General features: G+C 44.2%; 2 protein-coding genes across 3 annotated transcripts in view; one reads left to right on the forward strand and one right to left on the reverse strand.

Moving 5' to 3' along the window:
* Positions 1 to 4941, forward strand: part of LOC109309483 (protein FAM47E-like) — a 26291-nt gene extending 21350 nt beyond the window's left edge. For both annotated transcript variants that reach the window (XM_019534261.1, XM_019534260.1), the window contains exons 7-8: positions 1711 to 1788; positions 4230 to 4941. In XM_019534261.1, the coding sequence (XP_019389806.1) occupies positions 1711 to 1788; positions 4230 to 4361 (210 nt within the window). In that variant the 3' untranslated portion in view covers positions 4362 to 4941. The remainder of the gene's footprint in view (positions 1 to 1710; positions 1789 to 4229) is intronic.
* Positions 4942 to 11134: 6193 nt separating this feature from the next.
* Positions 11135 to 21164, reverse strand: JCHAIN (joining chain of multimeric IgA and IgM). The gene is made up of 4 exons (XM_019534262.1): positions 18823 to 21164; positions 14966 to 15098; positions 13630 to 13710; positions 11135 to 12930 (listed from the first exon to the last, which is right to left on the reverse strand). The coding sequence occupies exons 1-4, from the start codon at positions 18884 to 18886 to the stop codon at positions 12729 to 12731; spliced, it is 480 nt and encodes a 159-aa protein (XP_019389807.1). The 5' UTR covers positions 18887 to 21164; the 3' UTR covers positions 11135 to 12728.
* Positions 21165 to 21871: the final 707 nt, after the last annotated feature.

Below are 21871 nucleotides of genomic sequence, written 5' to 3' on the forward strand. Positions count from 1 at the left end.
TGCCTCCTGGGTCTTGTGGGTGCATCCAACCCGGGGTCTCCCTGCAGCCAATTGCTGAGCAGAAGGAAGGTGCAGGGGGAATGGCCCCCTGCACACTCCCCGGCAGACCTGGTAGTGGACTGGAAGTACTTCTGGTCCACTTCCGGGTTTGCCACTGAGCATGTGGAGGGGCCCCCCTGCACTCCTGTAGAACACTCCATGCACCCCAGCATCACAGCATTCACAAGTCGCGCTAGTACCTCGAGGTATGTAGAAAAAACTTGTAAAGCTGTGGCTATGTCCAAATTACTGATTCTCCAAATCAGCATCAAATCTTCAGATTCGGCCAAATCCAATCAGGGACAGTGATCCAAATCAACGAATCGAATCACTGTCCCCAATTTGGGCTGAATCCAAATCCAAATCGAATAGGGCCCACTTCACACACCCCTAAAACCCAGCCTGGGCAGGAGCCTACACATGTGCAGATTCAGGAGGAGATTTGCTACTCCTGGCAGCAGTTTGCTCCCACTCCCTTCAGCCCTGTTCTGGCCTCCTGCAGCAGCCAGGGGAAGCTGGAAGCTCCCCCTGGGTGCTAGCCCAGGGGCTGGCAGGGAGCACTGGACCAGAGATTGCTCCCTGCTCCCAGGAGATGCCTGCTGCCCGGGTGGGCTCCAGTGGCAAAACCCAGGAGGGTGCAATGTCCCCCTGTCCCAGCAGCAGGTAGCTCCTGGCCCCAGCTTCCCAATCAGGGGCAGGGGGCTTGGAAAGAGCTGCAGGGGAGGGGCAGGTCCCAGCCCCCTGCCCCCATCCACCAGTGGGCCATGTAGCAGCGAGCCCCCTGCTCGGCTGGGAATCCCTTCACAGCTGGGGACTCACTGCTACCTGGCCCACGGGCAAATTGGAGCAGGGGGTTGGGACCTGCCCCCCTCCCCCTCCCCTCGACCCTGCAGCTCTTTCCAAGCTCTGTGACATAATTGCCCAATCGTGGCATGGGGCTGGGACGTGCCCCTGCCCCTGCCCCTGCCCAGGACGGTTTCCAGACAGCCTCAGGCTGCATGGGAAAGTCTGCCCAAAATAGGACAGTCCTCAGCCACCTCCAGGATGTATGTGCAGACTTGCCCATGTAGCCTGGGGGAATATCACTTGTTACAGAAAGCAGAGCAGAATTTTTCTATCTTTTAACTGGGCAGAGCTCAGTCTCACTACACTACTCCTCAGAGAATCCACTAGGTTATCAGCAGGCACATCTACATGTGCAAATGTTGCTTGATGGGTTTACTCCAGAATAGTTTACAGTTAAAAGACAGAAAAATTCTAAACATGCACCCATTGGCTGCTTCTGGCAGGTGTCTGCTCCCACCCCTCCCGCCCCTCAGGGAAAGCTTAGTGCACAGTATTTTAACATGCAGTAAGCTTTCTGTGCATTAATTGTACATGTAGACACCCCCACTAGAAAATCCATCATTCATCTACAAGTGATCACTTACATTGTAAGGAAGCCTAATTCCCTCCTCCGCAAAGTATCTCTTGCAAAGTTGCCAAATTTTGATGTAAACAGCAAATCAGATACTTTAAAGTTTTGATGGTTACCTAGCATGTGTGACAGTGTCATAGAAATGCCCTTTTGCATTGTCTATTGGTTTGATGTAGGCATAAACAAAAGTGTACTTTATTTAAAATATTCCCTGCATACGGAGCTCCTCAACTTAATTCTGGAAATTCTCTTAGGAGGCAGAGGTCATACCGCTCCACGGGACACATGCTTTTAAGGAATTCCTTGAAAGGAAAGGCTGCAGGAAGCCTGAGGTAAGTCATTATGGACCATGGGCAGATCCAGCATTTTGAAAAGATGATGCATCATATCACCTGCATCCTTATGTAATGCAATGCATATTTTTCTCCAATTAGAAGGAAACTAGACACTTTACTAATATGGTAGGGGCTTAGGGCTATATCACTCTGTTTAAAATCTAAGTCAAGATAAAAAATAACTGGTGGGGGGGCTTACTGTTCCAGGGTAGGGCAGGCACCTGGTGCCAGGCAAGTATAGCTGTTACCCCAAACCTGGCCGCAGACATAACTGTTCCTTGCACCCAACGTGTGGGTGTCCCAGACACTCTACCATGGCTCCAAAGTGATCCTTACTGCCCGTTATGAATTACCCCTGCCACCTCAAATGGCCCTGGCTCCATTCTGTCCCCTGTTATCCCACATATCCTGCATGTTCAGTCCCAGACCTTTGTGCCCCAAGACCCAGACCCCACCGTCCCCCCCCATCTCACACCCCAATGAGCCCTCCCCTGCTCCTCTGAGCACCCAACTCTCACTGCAGCCCTTCACACCACCTGGGCCCTCCTCACCCACAATCTCGCTGCCAACCCCTCTGACAGTCTCTTTCACCCCACAGCCTCCAGCATACCCCTCAGCTCCAAACCCCATATTCTGCTTACACCCCCTAACACCCCAATTTCTCCTTACCCCACACCTCTTTATTCCACAGTCCTTCTCCCATCCCCAAAAGCCCTGTGATGCCTATGACCCCACTCCAGCCCTTCATGGTCCCCATCTGCCTCAGAACCACTCCCAAACAATGTCCCCCACCATAGTCCCTGACCATGGGACAGTGCTGTAACTGCCTCCACCACCACTCTCCACACTACTAGCCTCCCACCCCACAGCATGCCCATAGTTGATCTCCTCTGTCCTCCATCCTCAAACACAGAAATAAACAGCTGGGGTTGGGGTTCGGGTTGGGGCTGGGATTGAATAAATCACTTCAACCACTGACAGCACTCTCACTCAGGGAGACCAATCCTTCTAGATTTACCTAGGCCAGCATTATGCTGCCCTGGTTGCACTGCTGGTACAGCCTCTCACAGTCTTCCCCATCTGCTGCAATGAATAACCCAGGAAAAGGTCACTGTAAGAACTTACTTTGCCTCACCTTTGCAACTCCTCCCTGCCTCTGACCACTGCAGCACAAAAATATTAGCTCAACCTCAGCCTGGCTCCTCTCCTCCCTTCCCTGCCTTTGATTTGCAACAGGCATGTCTACATTAATGCACTTTAAGTAATGTGCATTAAATTTAGTACCTCCATTGTGAGGTACTAGAAAAAAGGCGCATTTACCTATTTTAATGCACATTAGCTAAAAAGGGTGTGTTTTGGGGACACTTTAATGCACATTAAAATAGGCGAATGCACATTAAAGCACACATGTAGGTGTGCCCAATGAGTTTGAATCCCCTAGGAACAAAGCCACCTGGTACTGCTTCCTAGGTAGCAGCACACTTTTACTGGACAGGCTGGGGAGTGAGCAGAGAAACTTTAGTGGAAGCAGATGACAGGATAATTGCAGAGGAAAGGATAGCTTGATTAGTGGAAGGTCATGGGTTGTTAACACCTTTGGAGTGAAGAAATTAGCAACAATCAAGTAGATAATAATGACAGATAAAGTAAATCCACTCCTTCAGCTCTGCCCAAATGAAAATGCAGATTCCCCTGCAGTTTGTTTTAATTTTTCAGAGCAGCAAGAATCAAAGGGTGGGTATGGGTGTACCACCAGCCAACCTCCCCGCAATTCTTTCCTGCTGTGGAGTACCTAAGAGTGCAGACTACAGGGCCAATCTACACAATAGGATACAGCACATCAGAGCTCTGTCATGCTATAGCACTCTTCTCCTCCAGGTCAGGCCAAGTGACATTATAGAACATCGCTCTTAGCCTTGGGGCCAGATTTACACCTTAATATAAGTTGATTCAGCTCTATACAGCCAGACAACTCATATCAGATCTGAATCTTCAGATGTGTGACAGTTTTGATAGGCTAGTTCTCACTAGAAAAAAAATACTAAGCTGAAACTCTGCTGACAAGAGATAAGTTGAAACATAGGTCTCCCTGGCATGGTTCTGCAGCCACTTGGTCAGGACACTTAAATGGCAACATAAGCATGTGGGAAGCTTGCACTGCTGTTACCCAAGTGGTAGATGTGCACACATTGATCACTTCATTCTCCTGGGCACTCAGGCAAGAGATGACTTCATTGGGTCTGAAATCCTACCACTTAAATCCTGGAATCCTATCTTATAGAGATACATATACATATATCTTCACAGATAAAATGTCAAGCTCATTGGTTTTTTGTTCTATTGTGGCTGAGAGTTTGTTTTTGTTTTTAAATTCAACAGCCATTCATATAAGTGCTTTGCTGGCAATTGAGCTTAGGGTTTTATTTTTTTTATTTTAGTTCCTTCTGAAGACGCTTGCTGCAATCAGTGCTACTGGAACACAGGAGGGGTCTTCAAAAGGCCATAGGAAGGAGCATCTGAAGAGACATGAGGGGCTGAGAGAAGGCTCCTCCTCCACAATTGTCAATTAATGCAAAACTCTGGCTTAGTTACAAACAACAGGAGTTAAAAAAACCTCCTAGAGAGCTCCTGATGGTCAGAATACCTCCAGCTGGAGCTTGGAGAGCTCCCCTAACTGTAAGCTTGAAGATAGGTGGATTGTTTCCCTTTACAGAAATTGTTAGTCTGAGAGCACTTTGAGATAGACTTGCATTAGTGGATATGCATCTGGAATTTACTGTCCTAGCTGCTCAGTCACCCTAAAGTCTGCCTGGAAAATGCTACTGCATTCTAGAGATAGCAGGTGCACCTGCTGCACTACTTTGTTTAAGCATGGCTAAGAGCCACAGCATTATGTGCTCAAGGGTCTGTTGGGCATAAAGAAGTGGTCTTTTCCTTGAAGGAGTTTTCCATCCAGGGACAAGACTCTTTCTTTAGCTGCACGATTTACACCTGTCTGGACATGCCCTGTGAGATACTGTGCTCAGGTTAGATGTAAGGAAAGTATATTGGTTCATCTGTCCCAACAAACCAGCTTATGCTGCCATAAACAAGCTTCTGCTGGTAATAGAAAAGCTGTAAAAAACCCACACTACTTACAGACATTGCTATGTCCTAGAAGCCGTAATGTAGAACAGGACCCAGAAGCCACCCCTTTATGAAACAGAATTCCTTCCTGGCTTACACCAGGGTCCAGGCTAGAAGGGGATACAGTAACCTGTTGTCTGCCTCAGTTTACAAGTCCTTCTGAGATGGTTCAGCCCTGCATTCCCTCTAAGGGAGCCTGGAGTGCACGCCACCGTGGAGACAGCAGACAGACAGCAGGCAGCAGTGGGGGGAGCCAGGCTCTGCTTCGCTGCAACAGCTACCACCTGCTGCCAGGGGCAAGGGGCTACAGACCCAGGTCCCTATCCCCATAGCCCTGACAGCTGGGGGGCCCCTCCAGAAGGGCTGGGGGCACAGAAACTGTGGGTTGGGAGTGAAGGGCACCAGCAGGGCTGGGGGGATGGGGGCGGTGAGGGGCAGGAGCAGAGCCAAGGGACTGGGTGGGAGGAGTGAAGAATACCACCAGGGCTGGGGGGGAGGGGCACCAGCAAGGCCGTGGGGGCTGTGGGGGGACCTTTCAGTTTAAACACAGATTTGGGTGGGGGTTATCAGAGAATTTGCAATTTTTTATCAGGGAAAACTGGTCCCATGCTTATCACTTATACCTGCTGCCTGTTTCTTTAGGCAACAGGCTTACCACTTCACAGCTAGCCTCCCTACAGCACTGCACTCACTTGCTTCTAATAAGGGGCTCCTGCTACAGAAGAACTGACTGAGCCAATGCCCCTCATACTCTTCCCTCTGTCCCTGAGTGGCTGGGGAAGACAGCTGGTCTGTGCCATATGAGGCAAGTCAGGAAGGGACTTCTAAGGCTAGGGACAGAAGTTTCACATAAACTGGTTTAAGTGATCAGAAACTGGTGTAAACCTGTAGCAGAATAGATGTTCAGTGCATATAAACCAGTTTCAAAATGGCTGAAACTAGTTTAAGATAAATCTGGTTGAACATAGTATCAGACTTAACTGATTTAGGTCAAACCAGTTAATTAAACTTCTGTCCCAGACCCCTTCCTGGTTCAAGTTAAAACAGAGTCCCCCAGCATCCCATCATTTTGCAGCCCTGGGCTGAGCTGGGCTGTCTGTTCCAGAGAGCAGGCATGGCCCTGGTCCTCTGCTCCCTAGTTGGAGCAGTGGTGGCTGGCTTGCTGCCCCACCCAGGAAAACCCCTGCTGGAGTCTGGGGCCAGGAATGGGGGTTAAACTTCCCTTCCCCTGAGTACAGAGCTGCCCCGCCTGCTTATTTCATGCTGGCTGCAACTATGGACTACAAATCCAAGAGGTACCTGGAAGCAGGAAGAGGAAGTGATGAGCAACCTTGCAGAGTCCTGCTGCTGTGAGTCTGGACTGCAAATCCCAGAGACTTCGGGGGCAGCAGGAAGAGAAAGCGAACACACAGCCCATGCTGGCTATGTGCCAGAGAGCCATGCTCTAGCAGCCCCTGGCTTCTGGCCTGATCCACTGCAGGCATGTGGCTGCATTTCCTGAATCAAAAGTGAACATCTGTTCATTTGTTTATTGGTTCAATCTTTGCAACTTAGACTAAACTGCAAAGACCAAATCAATTCAGCCTCGGGCTTTTTGACTGTCTGTACTTAGCATAAGAGTCTATTAAAATATAAGACTGTGGAGGTGCAGTTCTCCTCCTGAGGTAAGGAAATCACAAGGATCAAAATGAGAAGTGGGCCTGGTGAACCATTAATGGGAGGCAAAGCCTAGCAGGGTCCATACTATCAAATCTGTGAGGTATGGGGCAGCTAATGGGAAAGCTGAGGCCATACTAGCTTGTCCATGTGTTAAAAGATGTACAGTGAATGCCAAGGTTTAGCACAAGCTGTGCAAAGGATTGACCGGGGTAGTTGGCCAAGTTAGAATAATTTGTGAAAAACAACTCAAAAGAGCTACATGTGATATCAAGTCTTAGGAGGTAAGATTAGATGGGATGGGAGCATGCCCACAAACCTATTATGGACCCCCTGCATTTAGGCTTATGTTCTAATAAACAAATGGGGAAATTTATTCTGCTTTCTTAAAAACTTTGTTCTAGTGATATCATTGGAAGTTCCTCCCCTTATCCTGCAATACTGCTAGCACAAATCTCTTGTTCCCCTCTGCTTTTTTTTCCCTCCATGGACTAGAGTCTTCTGGTATTAATTGCTTCTTCAGACTGTGTCCCAATATGAATCTGGGGATGTGGGAGTCAACTTTGCTTCCATGATAATTATGTTCCACTGAAGAAGCAATATTATGTTGCTTGTAAATGAGATGGAAGTACCCTGAAGTATGTAGGCTCATTCACTGTCCTTTGTGATTGTCCTGCTTTTCAGAAGAACTGGGCCAGAAACCACAATAATTGAAACCAATTTGTGCTTTCTCCTAAGCTGTTTAATAGAAATAGCACACAGGACGTGCTGCTCTTACACTAATTTAGAGGAGTTTCTTGCTCATTTTTGCATAGCAACAATTATTACTGAGTTTTCAAGATGTTGGAGCTGCTTTGTGCCATAAGAGTCCACTAAAATCCACCAGAATCCCCCAGCTAACACCTCACAATGCTTTGATATTCCATGATTATTTTGAATATATTTGTGGGCTGTTATTTCATTTTCAGTTATTTTTAATAACTATAGATATCATGTTATTATTTTCACCATAGTTGTCTGGCAAGTTCATTATGGCCCCCATGAATACTTATTAGTTGAACACTTCACAATCTTTAATGCATTTATTTTAGCAATACCCCTACAAGGAAGGGACGTGTTCTTATCCCTATTTGATAAACAGTGAACTGAGGCTAAGAGGCTAAAGAGCAGATTTTTAAAGGTTAAGTGCCTAACTCCCAGTGATTTGGGTGTTCAGTGCCAGTCAGAGGCATAGCAGGGCAACTCTATGCCCAGGGCAGCCATGACACAGAACAGCTCTGGCTGCTGCCATGTCATTTGTGGTACCACTATAGCAGTAGCTGCTTTTGCATCCCCCCACATATGTGGCATTTAGGGCTGCTGCCCTGATATCCTTCGCACATCTATTTGTGCTACGGGTAACAACTAACCTTAAAGAAACCTGGGACAATGAAACTTTTTCAGGGTGCCACAGGAAGTATATGGGAGATCAGGAGGATGAATCCAGAACTCCCATGTCCTAAACCAACACCCTAATCCTTCCTATCTAGTTAGTACGCTATATATAAGCTCCAATTCTCTTCAAGTTTTACCTTAATGCATTTTACTGTTGGGAATTTCACAGTTCCTGCACCATAGCAGAGTCTTTCTAGTGAGCTTTTGTAACCCTGACTCTAACAAGGTATCCCATGTTCCAGAGTTCATAGATTCATAGATTTCATAGACATTAGGGGCTGGAAGGAACCTCATGAGATCATCAGGTCCAGCCCCCCGGCCATAGGCGGGAAATCAGTTGGGATCAAGTGACCCCAGAAAGAAATAAATCCAGCTGTTTTTCGAAGGAGTCCAGAGTCAGTGCTTACACCACCTCTGGGGGGCATCTGTTCCAGACCCTGGATACATGCACTGTAAATAACCTTTTTCTTATGTCTAGTTTAAATCAGCCTTCCTGGAGTTTATGGCAGTTAGACCTTGTTATCACTTGGGGAGCTCTGGTGAACAGGTCCCGGGTCCTGATGTACCCATCTTATGAAGTTGTATACTGCCACGAAGTCCCCACTGAGCCTTCTATTCTCCAGACTGAAGAGTCCCAAGTCCCTCACGGCCTTCCTTCCATGACTTGGATCATACAAGTGGCTCTCCTCTGGACTCTCTTAAGCTTCTCCACATCCTTCCTGAAATGGGGGGCCCAATACTGGATGCAGTACTCCAGCTGTGGTCTCACCAAGGCTGGTTAGCTTTGCCCACCACTGCATCACAATGGTGACTCATATTCATCTTGTGGTCAATCAAGACCCTCAAGTCCCATTTGGTCATGGTGCTAGTGAACGTAGCACTCCTGAGCCTATAAGTACGCTGAGGGTTCTTCCTACCGAGGTGCAGCACCTTGCATTTCTCCGCATTGAAGGCCATCTAGTTTTGGTCAGCTTATCTTGAGAATGTATTCAAGTTGGCCTGTATTCCAAGCCTGTTCTGCAGTGTAATGGCCCTCCCCCATAATTTGGTATCGTGAACTTGGCCAGTTCACATCTGACTCCCTAAATCTAGATCACTGATGAAAATGTTAAAGAGTACTTGCCCAAGTACCGAGATCTGAGGGACTCCACTGGTAACCCTGTGCCACGTTGATTTGCTCCCTTCAACTAGTACTCTTTGGATCTGACCCCATAGCCAGTTGCCTAGCCATCGGATCATAAGATGATCAAGGCCACAGCTCCCCAGCTTAACCATGAGGACATCATTGGGAACTAGGTCAAAGGCCTTCTTGAAGTCCAGATATATGACATCCACATCATCTCCCTTGTCCAGGGCCTATGTTACCTGGTCATAGAAGGAGATGAGGTTGGTCAGGCAAGACCTGCCAGTCACAAAGCCATGTTGGCTGGCATTTAGAAGCTTGACTTCTATTAATCTGTCATTGATGGATCCTTTGACAATTTTCTCCAGGATTTTTCCAGGGACAGACGTCAGACTGATTGGTCTATAGCTCTCCAGGTCCTCCCTCCTCCCTTTCTTGTAGATAGAGACCACATTGGCTCTTTTCCAGTTATCCAGGACCTCACCCAAGCACCACAATTTTTCAAATATCCCTGCCAAGGGGAATGCAAAGATGTCTGCCAGCTCTTTCAAGACCCTGAGGTGCATTCCATCTGGGCCTGCAGACTTGTGAAAGGCCAGTTTCCCAAGGTGTTCCCTCATCTGATCCACATCAATTTTGGGCTTGTTACCCATTTCTGGATTGGTTTGTGCCATTCCTGGCAGTGTGATCCTCTTGGGAGGGTGAAAAACTGATGCAAAAAAGTCATTTAGATTGGCCTTTTCTTGGGCATCTGATGTCAGTTGCCCCACTGGATCTCTCAGGGGCCCAATACTGTCCTTGTTCTTTTTTCTACTTCCCACAGTTCTGAAGAAGGACTTTCTGTTGTCCTTGATCCCCATAGCTAGCCTAAGTTCGGTTTCTGCCTTGGTTTTTCTTGACTGCTCTCTGCAGGTGCGGGTGAGTGCAGGGTAATCCTCTTTTGTAATGCTTCCTGTTTTCCAGCTGGGATAGGCTACTCTTTTGAGCTTAATGAGGTCCAAAAGTTCCTTATTCAGCCATAGGGGCTTCCTTGCTCATTGAGTGCATTTCTTGCGAGAAGGGATGGCTTTGCACTGTGCTTCAAGGATTATGTTTTTGAGCAATAACCATTCCTCATGTACTCTCTTTTCTGGGGGTGGGGGGCAGGGTATAACCTCTGATTGCCTGACTGACCAATTCTCTCCGATTGCAGAAGTCGGCCTTCCCAAAGTTAAGGACCTGTTTTACTGAGGGGTTTGCCTGCTCTTTGGTGAACTAAAGTGACCAAGTCATGGTTGCTGTCACCAAGCTTCCCCTCAATCCACAGATTGCTCACCAGGTCCTCCCCCTTGGCCAGGACCAGATCCAGCAATGCTTCTCCCTTAGTCGGTGCACAGACCTGCTGTGTTAGGTAGAGGTCATCGATGTACGTAAGAAAGCTACGTGACCTGTCAGATTTGGCTGTGCACTCATCCCAAGAGATGTCAGGGAAGTTGAAGTCCCCCATGATAATCAAGCATCAAGAGCATGCGACTTCAACCAATTCCCTATTGAATTCCTGATCTACGTCTTCCTCTTGATGGGGGGAGTCTATAGTAGACTCCTACAAGTAAGTCACCCTCCCCATGTTCTCTCGTATCTTGACCCACATATGAATTGGGTCTGTTGAAGTGTTAGCTCCCATCAGCACTGTTTTGGGCTTTTATAGGTCCCCTTCCCTACTATACAGCTCTAATATGCCAGACAACGATCCTTCAATTTACAGCATGCAGGTGGACCGCAGTGCCCGTATATTTAATTGTAGTCACACCAAGTCATAGTGCCTCCAATCATACATTGACCACTCTCCCACTTAAGTGATACTGATCTTGGTGTCCTCTGGTTGAGCAAATTCCATCACAGGAATACTTTAATGCAATTCCAGATGTCTAACGTGTATTCTGTATGGACTTAATTTAATTATAACATGAACATAATGAAAATTCTTTTTCTTCTTCTTCTCTTTGAAGTTTGGAAGAAAATCAGTAGGTGAGATTTCTACCTTTATTGCCATTTAAATTCACCACACAGATACATGCAAGAGAAAAAATCTATTTAATATCTTATGTTTTGCTAACAAAGCTGAAGTTTCAGGTAAAAAGCTCTTGCCTTATTTTTATTGCAACACAATTTAAACTGAAAGATAGCATAGGGACCTGCAACCAAATTTTAAAACAGTGAGGAATGTACCAGCCTGGCTCAATGTAATGCTGTACAATTTATGCACTTGCATACATAATTGTCTAATGACAATACCAGGTATAATACATTCAATGTAATGTACAATACAATATCAGCCTCTTTGGGGAAGTTCCATGTAGAAACAAGAGAAAAGAAAGGGATGTGGAAGATTGGAATAAACCCCTAACGAGCACCCAGCTTTTGCCATCAGATCCATGCAGCCCCAGAAATCTGTCCATGGAGATATCAGGACACAGATATTTGTTCAAACTGAAAAATAATTTGTTCTCTACAGGGACAAGTCAATTGAGAAAAACATTAATAATTATCAAGTACTGATAATTTCACAATTGTGAAATACCCTTGGTTGGTAGCTTGATCTCTGAAATATAAGTCAAAGATTAATTAATCTTTCCTAAAATATTGGGTGTTTTGACATTATTTGAAAATACTTAAGAGCTGCAGCATACTCGATCTTCTTTAAACAGGTCAGGATATATTAAAGATGTGATTTTTTCAAAAATGTATAAAGGACTGGGATACTCATTAAAACTTAATGAAAATTAGATATTCAAATCTGCCTGTCTTTGCAAAACCCACTCTACTGCTTTCCCTCTTATCTTATAGTGGGATAGCATTTGGTTTATGATAGCACCAAATCTGCTATCTTTGAAAATTAAACTGTAATATAATACACTGTTGGTTAAAGTTTGCAAAGGATTATTCTAGATTATGTAAAATCATTTGGGGTTTTCCAAAGGAATACAAAAAAGAGGCTATGTCAAATTATGCACTGGTCTAGAGTTTGTGTGTAGTAGCATTAACTCTCTGAGCTAAAGGTCTTCTCTAAGTTAATATAACTAAGATACTGGAAAAATTGTTTTGGAAAAGAGAGGGGAGAAATCTGAATATGAACACTTGCCTGCTGCCTTGGATACACTGTTCCTATGCACTGAGAAGGCCAAGTCCTGCATCCCCTATTCTAGCAAAAGTCCCATTGACTTTGACAGTTTTGCCTAACAAGGGATCGAATGATGTTACAGCCAGATCCTCAACTGGTATAAATTGGTATAGGTCCACTGCGTGGGAGTGGAATCTTGCTGATTTATACCAGCTGAGCATCTGGCCCACAGTGTGGGAGTTCGCTCCCAAAGCATAATTGGTTTAATTATTCATTTTGAAACAAGTGGCCAGGGAAGTAACACAAGAATCTTTTATCACCGACAAGTACCATGGAAGTACAGCAACCTTTTTCATGAAGATCATTAACTGTCAGGAACAGGCACTGCATTACCCTGATATTTCTGACAGCTTCTCTGGCTAATAGGGCACTAATGTAAAAGTATTTTTGTGGGGAAGGGCATAGTTTCAACAGGCAGCATGGCAGCACTGGAGTGATCTAATCGGCATAGCAGGATGCTGGTGTGAGGGCGGCTTCAATGTGCTTGGTCTGACCACCATAGACAAATGGGAAGGTTGTGGTGTAGCACTTGTTCCTGTCATAGGTATAGCACGTATCTGAATTGCTGCAATCGTTGTTTGACGGAGCAGTAACTATCTGGCCGCCCACCTCGACTTCTGTGGGATCACATTTCTTGCAGCTGAAAGACAGATTGAGTAGGTATATGTTAGTCATGGAAAGAGGCTGCAGCACTGAGGAGCCTTGAGTCCTCACTGCTACTTTGACAAATGTGTTCAGGCAGCTTCTGCTGCCTTCTAGGGCTTAGGACAAGCCACCAAATTCTCTAGGGCTGCACACAGCAGTAGGGTGAAACCCTCACAAGTCACTGGACAACCAATATGTGCCATGTTGATTTTGAGCTTTCAAAATGAGCTGGGGTCATGTTAGGACTTTATCTGCAATATGAGGGTCTATATGCTCTCATGTAAAATGAAAACTGTGATTTTCCTATAAGCACTTGCCTTCTGAGGCTTAAGTAAAACTTCAAGTGCTGTGAAACCTGAGAGAAAGTCACGATAGTTTGCAACTCTGAAATCATTACATTTACAATGCAGTCTTCATGAAAAATAACAGCTTACACAGGGATTTTTTCAATGTTTGTCTTTAACCAAACTGTGAATTAAGAAGTGTAGGATTTCATTATCTCAGAAGGAAAGACCCTGTTCTGACCAGGATGCAGGACTGGAAGTTAGGAAAACTGAGGTCTGTTCTCAAGCCTTGTTGCAGAATTCCTGTATAACCTTGGCCCAGCCACTGACCCTCTGCCATAACTTCCCTGTCTGTCCATGATATGGAGAGGTAATGTTACAACATGAATGCAGTAAAGAAAATTCCTTACAGTTCAGACAGTCGGTAGACAAAAGTGGTTCTCAGTGGAGAGGTAGGGTCAGAGATGTTCTGTCTGCTCTTCAGTGGGACTCTAAAAGGTGAGGGAAAAGAAAATCATAAAAGTTCCTGAGAATTATTCAAGTGAAATCTGCAAACTTTCTACTTCTGCTCCCAACAAAACTTCAAATACTTGCTTGCTGTGTGTTAGACTTGAGCTTAGCTTCTATGTGCCTGCAAGTGCAATAGGATTTTTTCTACACCACTGCTAGGAACCACCAGGGAAAGACTGGGGGATATCAAAGCACGACAAACTGTTGTAATACTAGTAACTTAACAATTGCCACAAGTCTTGCTGATCACAGAAATTATATCAAGGCATGTCCAAGTAGGTAGAGGCTAGACTCACCAACACCCATGTGATTCACAGCCTTTTTCAACAATAAAGTTTCATTACTGCTCTTAAACTCCTCTGACCTCAAGCTTGCCTTTTCAGTCAGCTTGCCTCCCCTCCTTCCCACCACGTCAGTGGGAGGCTTATGTGAAAGCAGATTCAGACACTGTGGGAGTGTCTATATGTGCACTTACACCACCTTAAATTTACTGTGCAGTAAATTACTGCACAATAAGCAGGAACAGGCCAGCATCTACATGTACAGGCATTAAAGTGCACTGATGCTTCCATGAGCCTGATGCAGGTATCAAATTTACACTCAAGTTGGCATAAGTCACCAGATTTACTGTGCAGTACAGGCAGGCACATATAGATGCATGCCCGTACTGTGGAGTAATTTTGGTTACTGCACAGTAAATTCATACATGTAGACATGCCCAGTGTGTGCTGGCAACTACCTGCAGCCAGGGGTTTGGCCTTCCCTGAAACATCAGGCATTAATCCTTTCCCAGGGATAAGACAGTAGCTGGTCTGTCGGACCTGGGGTCTATTGGATTGTTAGATCCTATGCTCTAAGCTAGACGGTGTCCCTAATAGAAGTGCTGGATATGCTGTTCTTATCTCCTTCAAAGCATGTTTTAAACAGCTACTCTAACCCTTTAAATATTCTTGAACCACTGTTTGTAAGGAGGGGGATATACGTCATGCGAATGTAATTCAGCTGGTAAAATAGATCCATTTGGTGTGACATGGGTCACTTGCCTCTATGTGCCAAAGGCCACAAGAGAATTAGATGGGAGCTAATAGAATCTGAATTATTGCATGAAGAGCAGGCCACAAGGAAAACTTGGGTTTCTCATAACGAATGTGCTGAGCAGATACAAAAACAAGGAGCTGGCTATGACATGCCACCTCAGCTTTACCTTCTCAAAATAAAGTTTTGTCTGCCACTTACATTACACGGATGTTTCTCTCCAAGATTTTTTCCTGAGGATTGTCTTTGGAAGGGACAAACTTAGAGGTCACCCGGATACACTGACATTTGTTATCAACCAGGACATGCTCGTCCCACTCCTCATCCTCGTAACCTGCCAAAACACAGACTGAGTTAGAAAAAGATAGAAAAGTCTTGTCATTTGCATGACTTGATATCTATTCCCAGGTATCCTGTCAACAGAACACAAGGATGAAATGTACTTCAGGTTCTCTTCATGATCTGATTGTTGTCAAGGCTGATGCATAGATCTTCTGGGAAAACTGAGCCTTTTTCTCTCTTTCAGTCTCAAATGTGGTGTGGCCTGCACCTACTACTCGGTCAGACAGGAAGAAGAAGGCAGTAGGGGATGAATCCACTAATGAGGGGTCTGTGGAAAAAGTTGGAGAAATACGAAGCAAAGCAGGAGAAAGGATGTCCTTGTGTTATGCCTCAATCACAGCCAAGCCAGATGTTCTGCTCCACAGGAAACAGTGTTTTACACCACACTGTGATACAAATGAAGCAGAGAGGCACAGTGAGGTCTGAATAATGTTGCCATCACAAGGCTGTTTATCAGCCACCATCTGACACTGGAAATAAACTGGTTCCCATCTGCCTTCTGCCTGCCCTTACAGTGACAGTGCCCTCTAAAAAAAGGCATGATTGGCAATATAGTCAGAACCAGTCTGGGCCTCCTGTTTCACAACTGCTCCTCTAAAACAGAGGGAGAGGGCTCATTTAGTGTCCATTGCCCAGTGGCAGTTCTGAACCCTTTGGGCAGCATTTTGGCATTTGTACAGCCCCTGAATAGAGCTGGGGGATTTCCCAGTGCAACATCTGATACCAAATTTCAGGAAAATAGATATTGGGATCAAACATAAGTAGAATTCTTTTTTTTCTTCAAACAAAAAAATAATGGTTTTTGGATCAACCCCACAAAATGTTTTATCACAGAATCACAGAAAAGTAGGGATGGAAGGGACCTCAGGAAGTCATCTAGTCCCAACCCCCTGCTCAAGGCAGGATCATCTCTATCCAAACCATCTCATACAAGTCCTTCTCTAACCCAGGGGTCAGCAACCTATGGGCCAACAAGCCATATCTGTCCTGCACAGCCATTTGATCAGTCCTGCAGATGTGGGGCTTTGTGGCATTCAGCGGTGGAAGGCTTCAGTGGCAGTCATTTTCCTCTGCCATGATAAAGAAAAGTGGCAGCAGTGGCTATGTCCTACCAAGCACCCCACCCTCTTGCTTCTGGGTCACCCTGGCCCACACCCTCAAAAGCTTGCTGACCACTCGTATAACTTATTTTTTAAACTATACACTCAACCCTGTTGCACAGCTACAAGGCATATTACTCAAAGCCACCAAAAGCACTCAAATCTACCACAGTTAAAGCAGGGAGAGAAGGGCTGCCAGTGTCCTATTGTTGCATAGGTTGTTAAAATAAACTCAAGAGTAGGTTTCATTTACCAAAATGAAATTTTCTGTTTACCTCTCAGGTTATTTAACCGTTTTAGCCTCTGTTTCTTTCAGGTGAATTGCTAAAGAAAGCAGACTGAAAAAAAAAAGTTTCATTTTGAAAACGTTGGAACAAAACATTAATTCAAAAAGAGTCAAAACAAAGTTCTGATATTTAAGCAGCTTCAGTAAAATGCAATGTTTCAAAACACAGCTGAAGTTTCATTTAGAAGTGGAGTAGAGAGCTCACATTAAGTTCAACTAAGCATGGGAGCTCTGACACTTGGCCAAATTTTCCAGATCCTGAGACATTGTCCAAGGCTAAGCAATTCACTGAAAGGAAGTTGAGATTTCTGGGCTGGTCTGTAGTGTTTAGCACAAATAGAGGAATAGGAAATCAGGGTAAAAGTCAACCAAGTGCAGAGGACTAATACAAAATTTACATGTCTGTTAAGTCCCACTTAAGTCCTACTTTGACTTAACTCACACACTTAACATCTTCTAAGTTACCAAAGGACTGATATTCAGTGGATCCCCCAATTCTGAACACATTTTGTAGCAGACTTAACATTGACTGATGCCATCTGCCAGCCTTTAGGGACATACATACTGAAGACCCGAGTCTTGCAAGTCACAGATTTTAGCTGCCTTTCTCTCTGGTAATCTCAAAATGTGAGACAACCCCAAAACTTTGTAAGATGCATCAACAAAGGGACGCTGAAGTTAATAAACCAGCTGTGTGTGCTGCTGTTTTGAAAACTGGCAGCATCGTTTCTAATAAATAATGTTTGCTTCAAAGAATTTTAGACCAGGAAAGAAATTAACATGGCTCAAAGCTCCCTGAGGGGTTTTTAGCTCTGGAGTGTGTTACACCTTTTTCATGCCCCTGCTCTTAAATGTTTTCTCCCTTTTGGGCTTCTCCACACAGGTGGTGCCTGGGGCAATTACCTTGTTTGCCCCCTTCGGTTACACTACTGATTGTATGTACTATAGCATCATTTCTGAAAACTTTCCTTTGCAAATGTGTAAGAAAGCATATAACAGAAATATAATTGTATTTAACAATAGGAGCTCTATAATTCCTAGAAATTTAAATCTTCTTACAAATTGCATAATTGAAAATAAGCCACCATACAAGATACCTGAGCTTGATAAACAACACCTCCATGTACTGACAAGGTACTGAAGGCTTCTTTGGGAAAGGAAAACAGTTCCTATGAACTCTACTAATGTTCTCCTAATTAGCTGCAGGTTGGACAAATATTCCATAGTTGGATCAATGGACAATAACACTTCCTTCCTGATGGATCCCCATAAAAGGCTGCTTTTGATTAAACATTTCTTTTGAATAGTGGGTTACCTTTTAAGTTGCTATGTTATATGGGAACAGGACTCAATGAATAATCAACTGCAGCATATTAAAGTGCAAATAAAGTGCAAACTGACTGCTCCCACTCTTGCTGGATTTTAAGCTATTTTTGTTATGAAAGCAAGAAAAGATTTAATTTGATCCAAATGCATTAACTGTGAAGCAAAGGGGCCAAATCACATTCCCAAAGATGCTCTTCACTCCCACTGACTTCCCTGTGAACTGTGCATACACTATTACACCTCGTGGAAAGCAATACTCTTAACCAACCAACCCATCATGTGAACTGCAATGCTTACTGATGTCAAATTAGAAAAAACATAAGACATAGCGGGTCATGGGGGTAGTACTGTTCTCAGTCAGGTAAGACATAAGTCAGAATTTTGCCCAGTGAATCTTAACCACTTTAATGTAACTGAAGCTACACCACTGCGTTATGAAATTGCATCAAAATAGTCAACAATTACTCTCTTTCAATTATTTTCATCTATGTGGACAAGATTCAGATTTCAGTTGACCAGTATGAATCAGGAGTAACTCCATTTAGGTTTGAATGGTGTAAAACTAGAATGAGATCAGAATCAGGCCCTTCTGTAGCAGTCAGTTACATGCATAAAGAAACATTAAGATGCCTTTAATTCTAGCTAAGAATAGTCCTGTTTGTCAGCTTCACATCTGGGAGGAAGAGCAACCATATGGATTCTCTGTTTATTGCTCCAGAATCTCTACAATAAGAGATTATTGAGTTGCTAGTGATCGTTCTTAGCGTTGCAATGGGAAACTAAAAATTCCCACCATCATGGTGAAGACAAAGACAAACTCTCACCAAAAGTCCACTAAAATCTGACTTTCCTGGGCTTTGGCTCCTGCTCTAGCAGACTGAGCCTTGATTTTGTCTATTTGTTAAGATCATTAACAGTATATGGCTGTTCAGCAGACTTGTTCAACTGTAAGACTGATATTTGAAACATGATTCTCAATTGCCTTCATATCATTTCTCACCTACCTGCTGCAAGAATGGCCCCCAAGAAAAGTGCCAGGGCTCCCCACAGTAACAAAGAGACCTTCATCTTGCTTTCTCTTCTTTTGAAGAACGTGGGTTAGAGGGGTGTCATCTGCCTATAAGAGTATGTGCAAATGATAGAGCTATTTGTTTCCTAAAATAAATAGCCCAGCCTGCTCACACTAACACTGGTGTAAGGTGTGGTTGGAGGTTTTGAAACCAGATACTACGGTTGGCCAAATGCTCAAAGAACAGTTCTGCTCTTTCAAGTCTGTACAGATGGGTTGAACAATTGCTACAGGCTTTATTTGGCTGGTTCATCAGGAAATAACAATATCATAAAGCTGACAGAAAGCTGTGCAACTTATTCATTCCTGGACTGGAGATGCTTTTATAGCAACACACTGGGCTAGGAAATTGAGCTTTATACCATGAGACATGGTTAAGACACTTAGCTGAGATGATTTAAGCAGAAGACAGGATAGATTTGTACCTTATAGACTACCTAAGCCAGAGATAAGCTTTTGTCAGATGCCTGACTTCAAATGAACATTGCTAACTACCTCTCTCCGCTCATGGGATGACTTTAATTATGGATGATCCTGCCTTCAGCATAGGTTGGACTAGATGACTTCCCTCCAGCCATACTATTCTGTGATTCTGAGATAGGATCATTCCCCAGGAAGCAAGGGGACACGGGTCCTGCTTCTAGTCCTGATAAATCAGACTATAAAACCACTTATTTGGGCTATTATTACAGTGTAACACAAAAGCCTTAGAATTACAGCCTCCTTGTGTTAGGTGCTGTACAAGCACATAAAGAGCCAGTCCCATTTCAAAGAGTGCAAAGTGTAAGAGGGTACAAAGAAGTGACGTGGCAGCAGGCCAGGAGTAGAGCTGAGAACAGAACTGCAGCTTCCTCCTGAACATCTCTCCAGAGCCCTGCCCACTGGTATTTCCCCTCATGTTATGATTTGACTCATTCCCTGAAGTGCCTCAGCATTACTAGCACCATGTTCCTTCACTTTCTAACATCTTTATTTTTGGATTCATACGAACACAGGACTGGAAGGCACCCCCATAGTTACTAAGCCCAGTTTCTGCTATGACAAAAGCCCAGGAGTTGCAGGTTTCCTAATAAGATTGACTCAGTGAGGGCTGAAATACCTGGCTACAGGTGAAAGAAAATACAAAATACAATAAAACACTCTCCAACATATTTGTCAGACAGGTTTTCCATACCTAACTATAATCTATGGCTAATTTCCAATAGAGGCTGGTGCTATGTAGTATAAGGCTTTTATTGGCACTTGTTTGGGATGTTAATTCATTCTCTGATTAAGGCTTTAAAATACCCTGGATCTCTAGAAAACACACACACACAAAACCCCGTTTTTACGATTAAAAAGTTCTTATACAGCACCTTTGCATTGAGGTTTTCATCCATAGATCTCAAAGGCCTTTACAAAAGGACTATACAATTGCTGCCCATTTTACACATGACAAAAGGGAGGCACAACCAAGTAAGTTAGAGGGAGAAAGCCAGGAGCAGATCCCAATTAAATCCCACCCTACTCACCAGCCTATGCTACCAGGCTGAGCCACATTTAAGATATTGTCAGTGAAGTATGCACTTGGCACTTGTTGTTCTAGATAAGCTAACTCACATGATCTTATCTCTTACTGTAGATCTTGCTAACTGTGGTCCTGGCTCTGCACCAGTTAAAGACTGTGAGTTTTGTCCTGCACTTCAAGAAGAGCAGGGGTAAGCACAGATTTGTTTTGAGATAGTGCAAAAGAGCATCAGGCTTGGATATAGCAAGTACCTCCATGAGAGGCTTCCCTATTGAGGTAGGGGGTGAATGAGTGTCAGCCACACCTACATCCACTTTCCCTTTTGCCTTTTTTGACTAAACGGTGCTGTCTGTCACACCCATACAAACATCAGTGTAATCAGTGGAGCTGCATCTTTGTCAGAACAGAACTTGTCCCTTTATCTCTCCCTCTATATACCATGTTATCTGGAAAGCTTTCCTATCTAAATTTCAGATGGTGCTTTCTTCTGTACCAGCTGTTAGATGCCTGGTGAGCCCCACTTTTCATGGTGTTAAAAATAAGTACAGGCTAACCAACAGGGAGTTTTGGTTCTCAGATCTTTGTTTCTTTCAGTCACTTTTTTTGCAATCAAGGAGAAGTTAAAAAAAACCCTGCTACAGGGAAATGCAAGCATCAGAAAGAAAAATATGCAAAAAAGGCCAGTTCAGTTTATGCAGTGGACATTAAGCAAAATCAAAGCTTGACAACCATTAATATTCTAGAACTATTTAGTCCCCAAGAGAACAATTCTAGGTTGTTTTACATCCTGCTCCTGCCCAGCACTTCTGGAATCAAGCCATTTACATTCAGAAGTTAAGCATGTGTTTAGATACCCTGGTTTCACATATTATGGTTTTAGGTTTATTTTTTGTAATGCTCTATTCTTGGCCTTAGATTGACTTTGAAGAGCTCTAAAGACTTTTACACTTCAAAGTAAGCAGTGCCAGGTATTTGCAAACTCTCCTTCTCCTCTCAGGTCAGGCCCCTAGATGGGATTATATTCCTGCCTCCCCTTGCCAGGGACTTGACTTTTTAAAGTATTTACTGGTATCCTCAGAGTTTTGTTCCTGGAGTCAAGATAACAAAAGAATCTCAGTTTTCATGTTTTTCAAAAAAGTATCTTTTTAAAAAAGCTACTGTCCTTCACGATTGCAATAAATTTGAATGTGTGGCCACTAAAATCCCAGAAACCGAAAAAAAACAAAGAAAAAAACAACCAAAAGATTTGCTTCACCTGCTCCCTTCTCAAAACAAAACAACACAGAACAAAAAGTAATGCCTGATGCCTGAATGTCCAGAGGTGGCAATACTGCAAAGTTGACAACCCAGGGCCTCACCCTGCTCCCATTAAGTCAGAGTGAAATCCTGAAATGTTTTGCCATTGATTTCAGTGGCAGCAAGCTAAGGCCCATGGTTTCCCTTAAAAAGCCATAGAGTAATAGTAGGCTTTGGTTCT

The sequence above is a fragment of the Crocodylus porosus genome, unplaced genomic scaffold (genome assembly GCF_001723895.1).
Source record: "Crocodylus porosus isolate Cpor-Errol unplaced genomic scaffold, CroPor_comp1, whole genome shotgun sequence".
NCBI classification, from domain to species: Eukaryota; Metazoa; Chordata; order Crocodylia; family Crocodylidae; genus Crocodylus; species Crocodylus porosus.

What these genes read in the sequence shown, in the direction of transcription:
- JCHAIN (XM_019534262.1), bottom strand. Translation starts at nt 18,886, where the DNA reads ATGAAGGTCTCTTTGTTACTGTGGGGAGCCCTGGCACTTTTCTTGGGG. An exon ending in GGGGGCCATTCTTGCAGCAG is followed by an intron (nt 15,099 to 18,822) that starts GTAGGTGAGAAA and finishes GTGTTTTGGCAG; the next exon opens with GTTACGAGGATGAGGAGTGG. An exon ending in GTCTACCGACTGTCTGAACT is followed by an intron (nt 12,931 to 13,629) that starts GTAAGGAATTTT and finishes TCTGTCTTTCAG; the next exon opens with CTGCAAGAAATGTGATCCCA.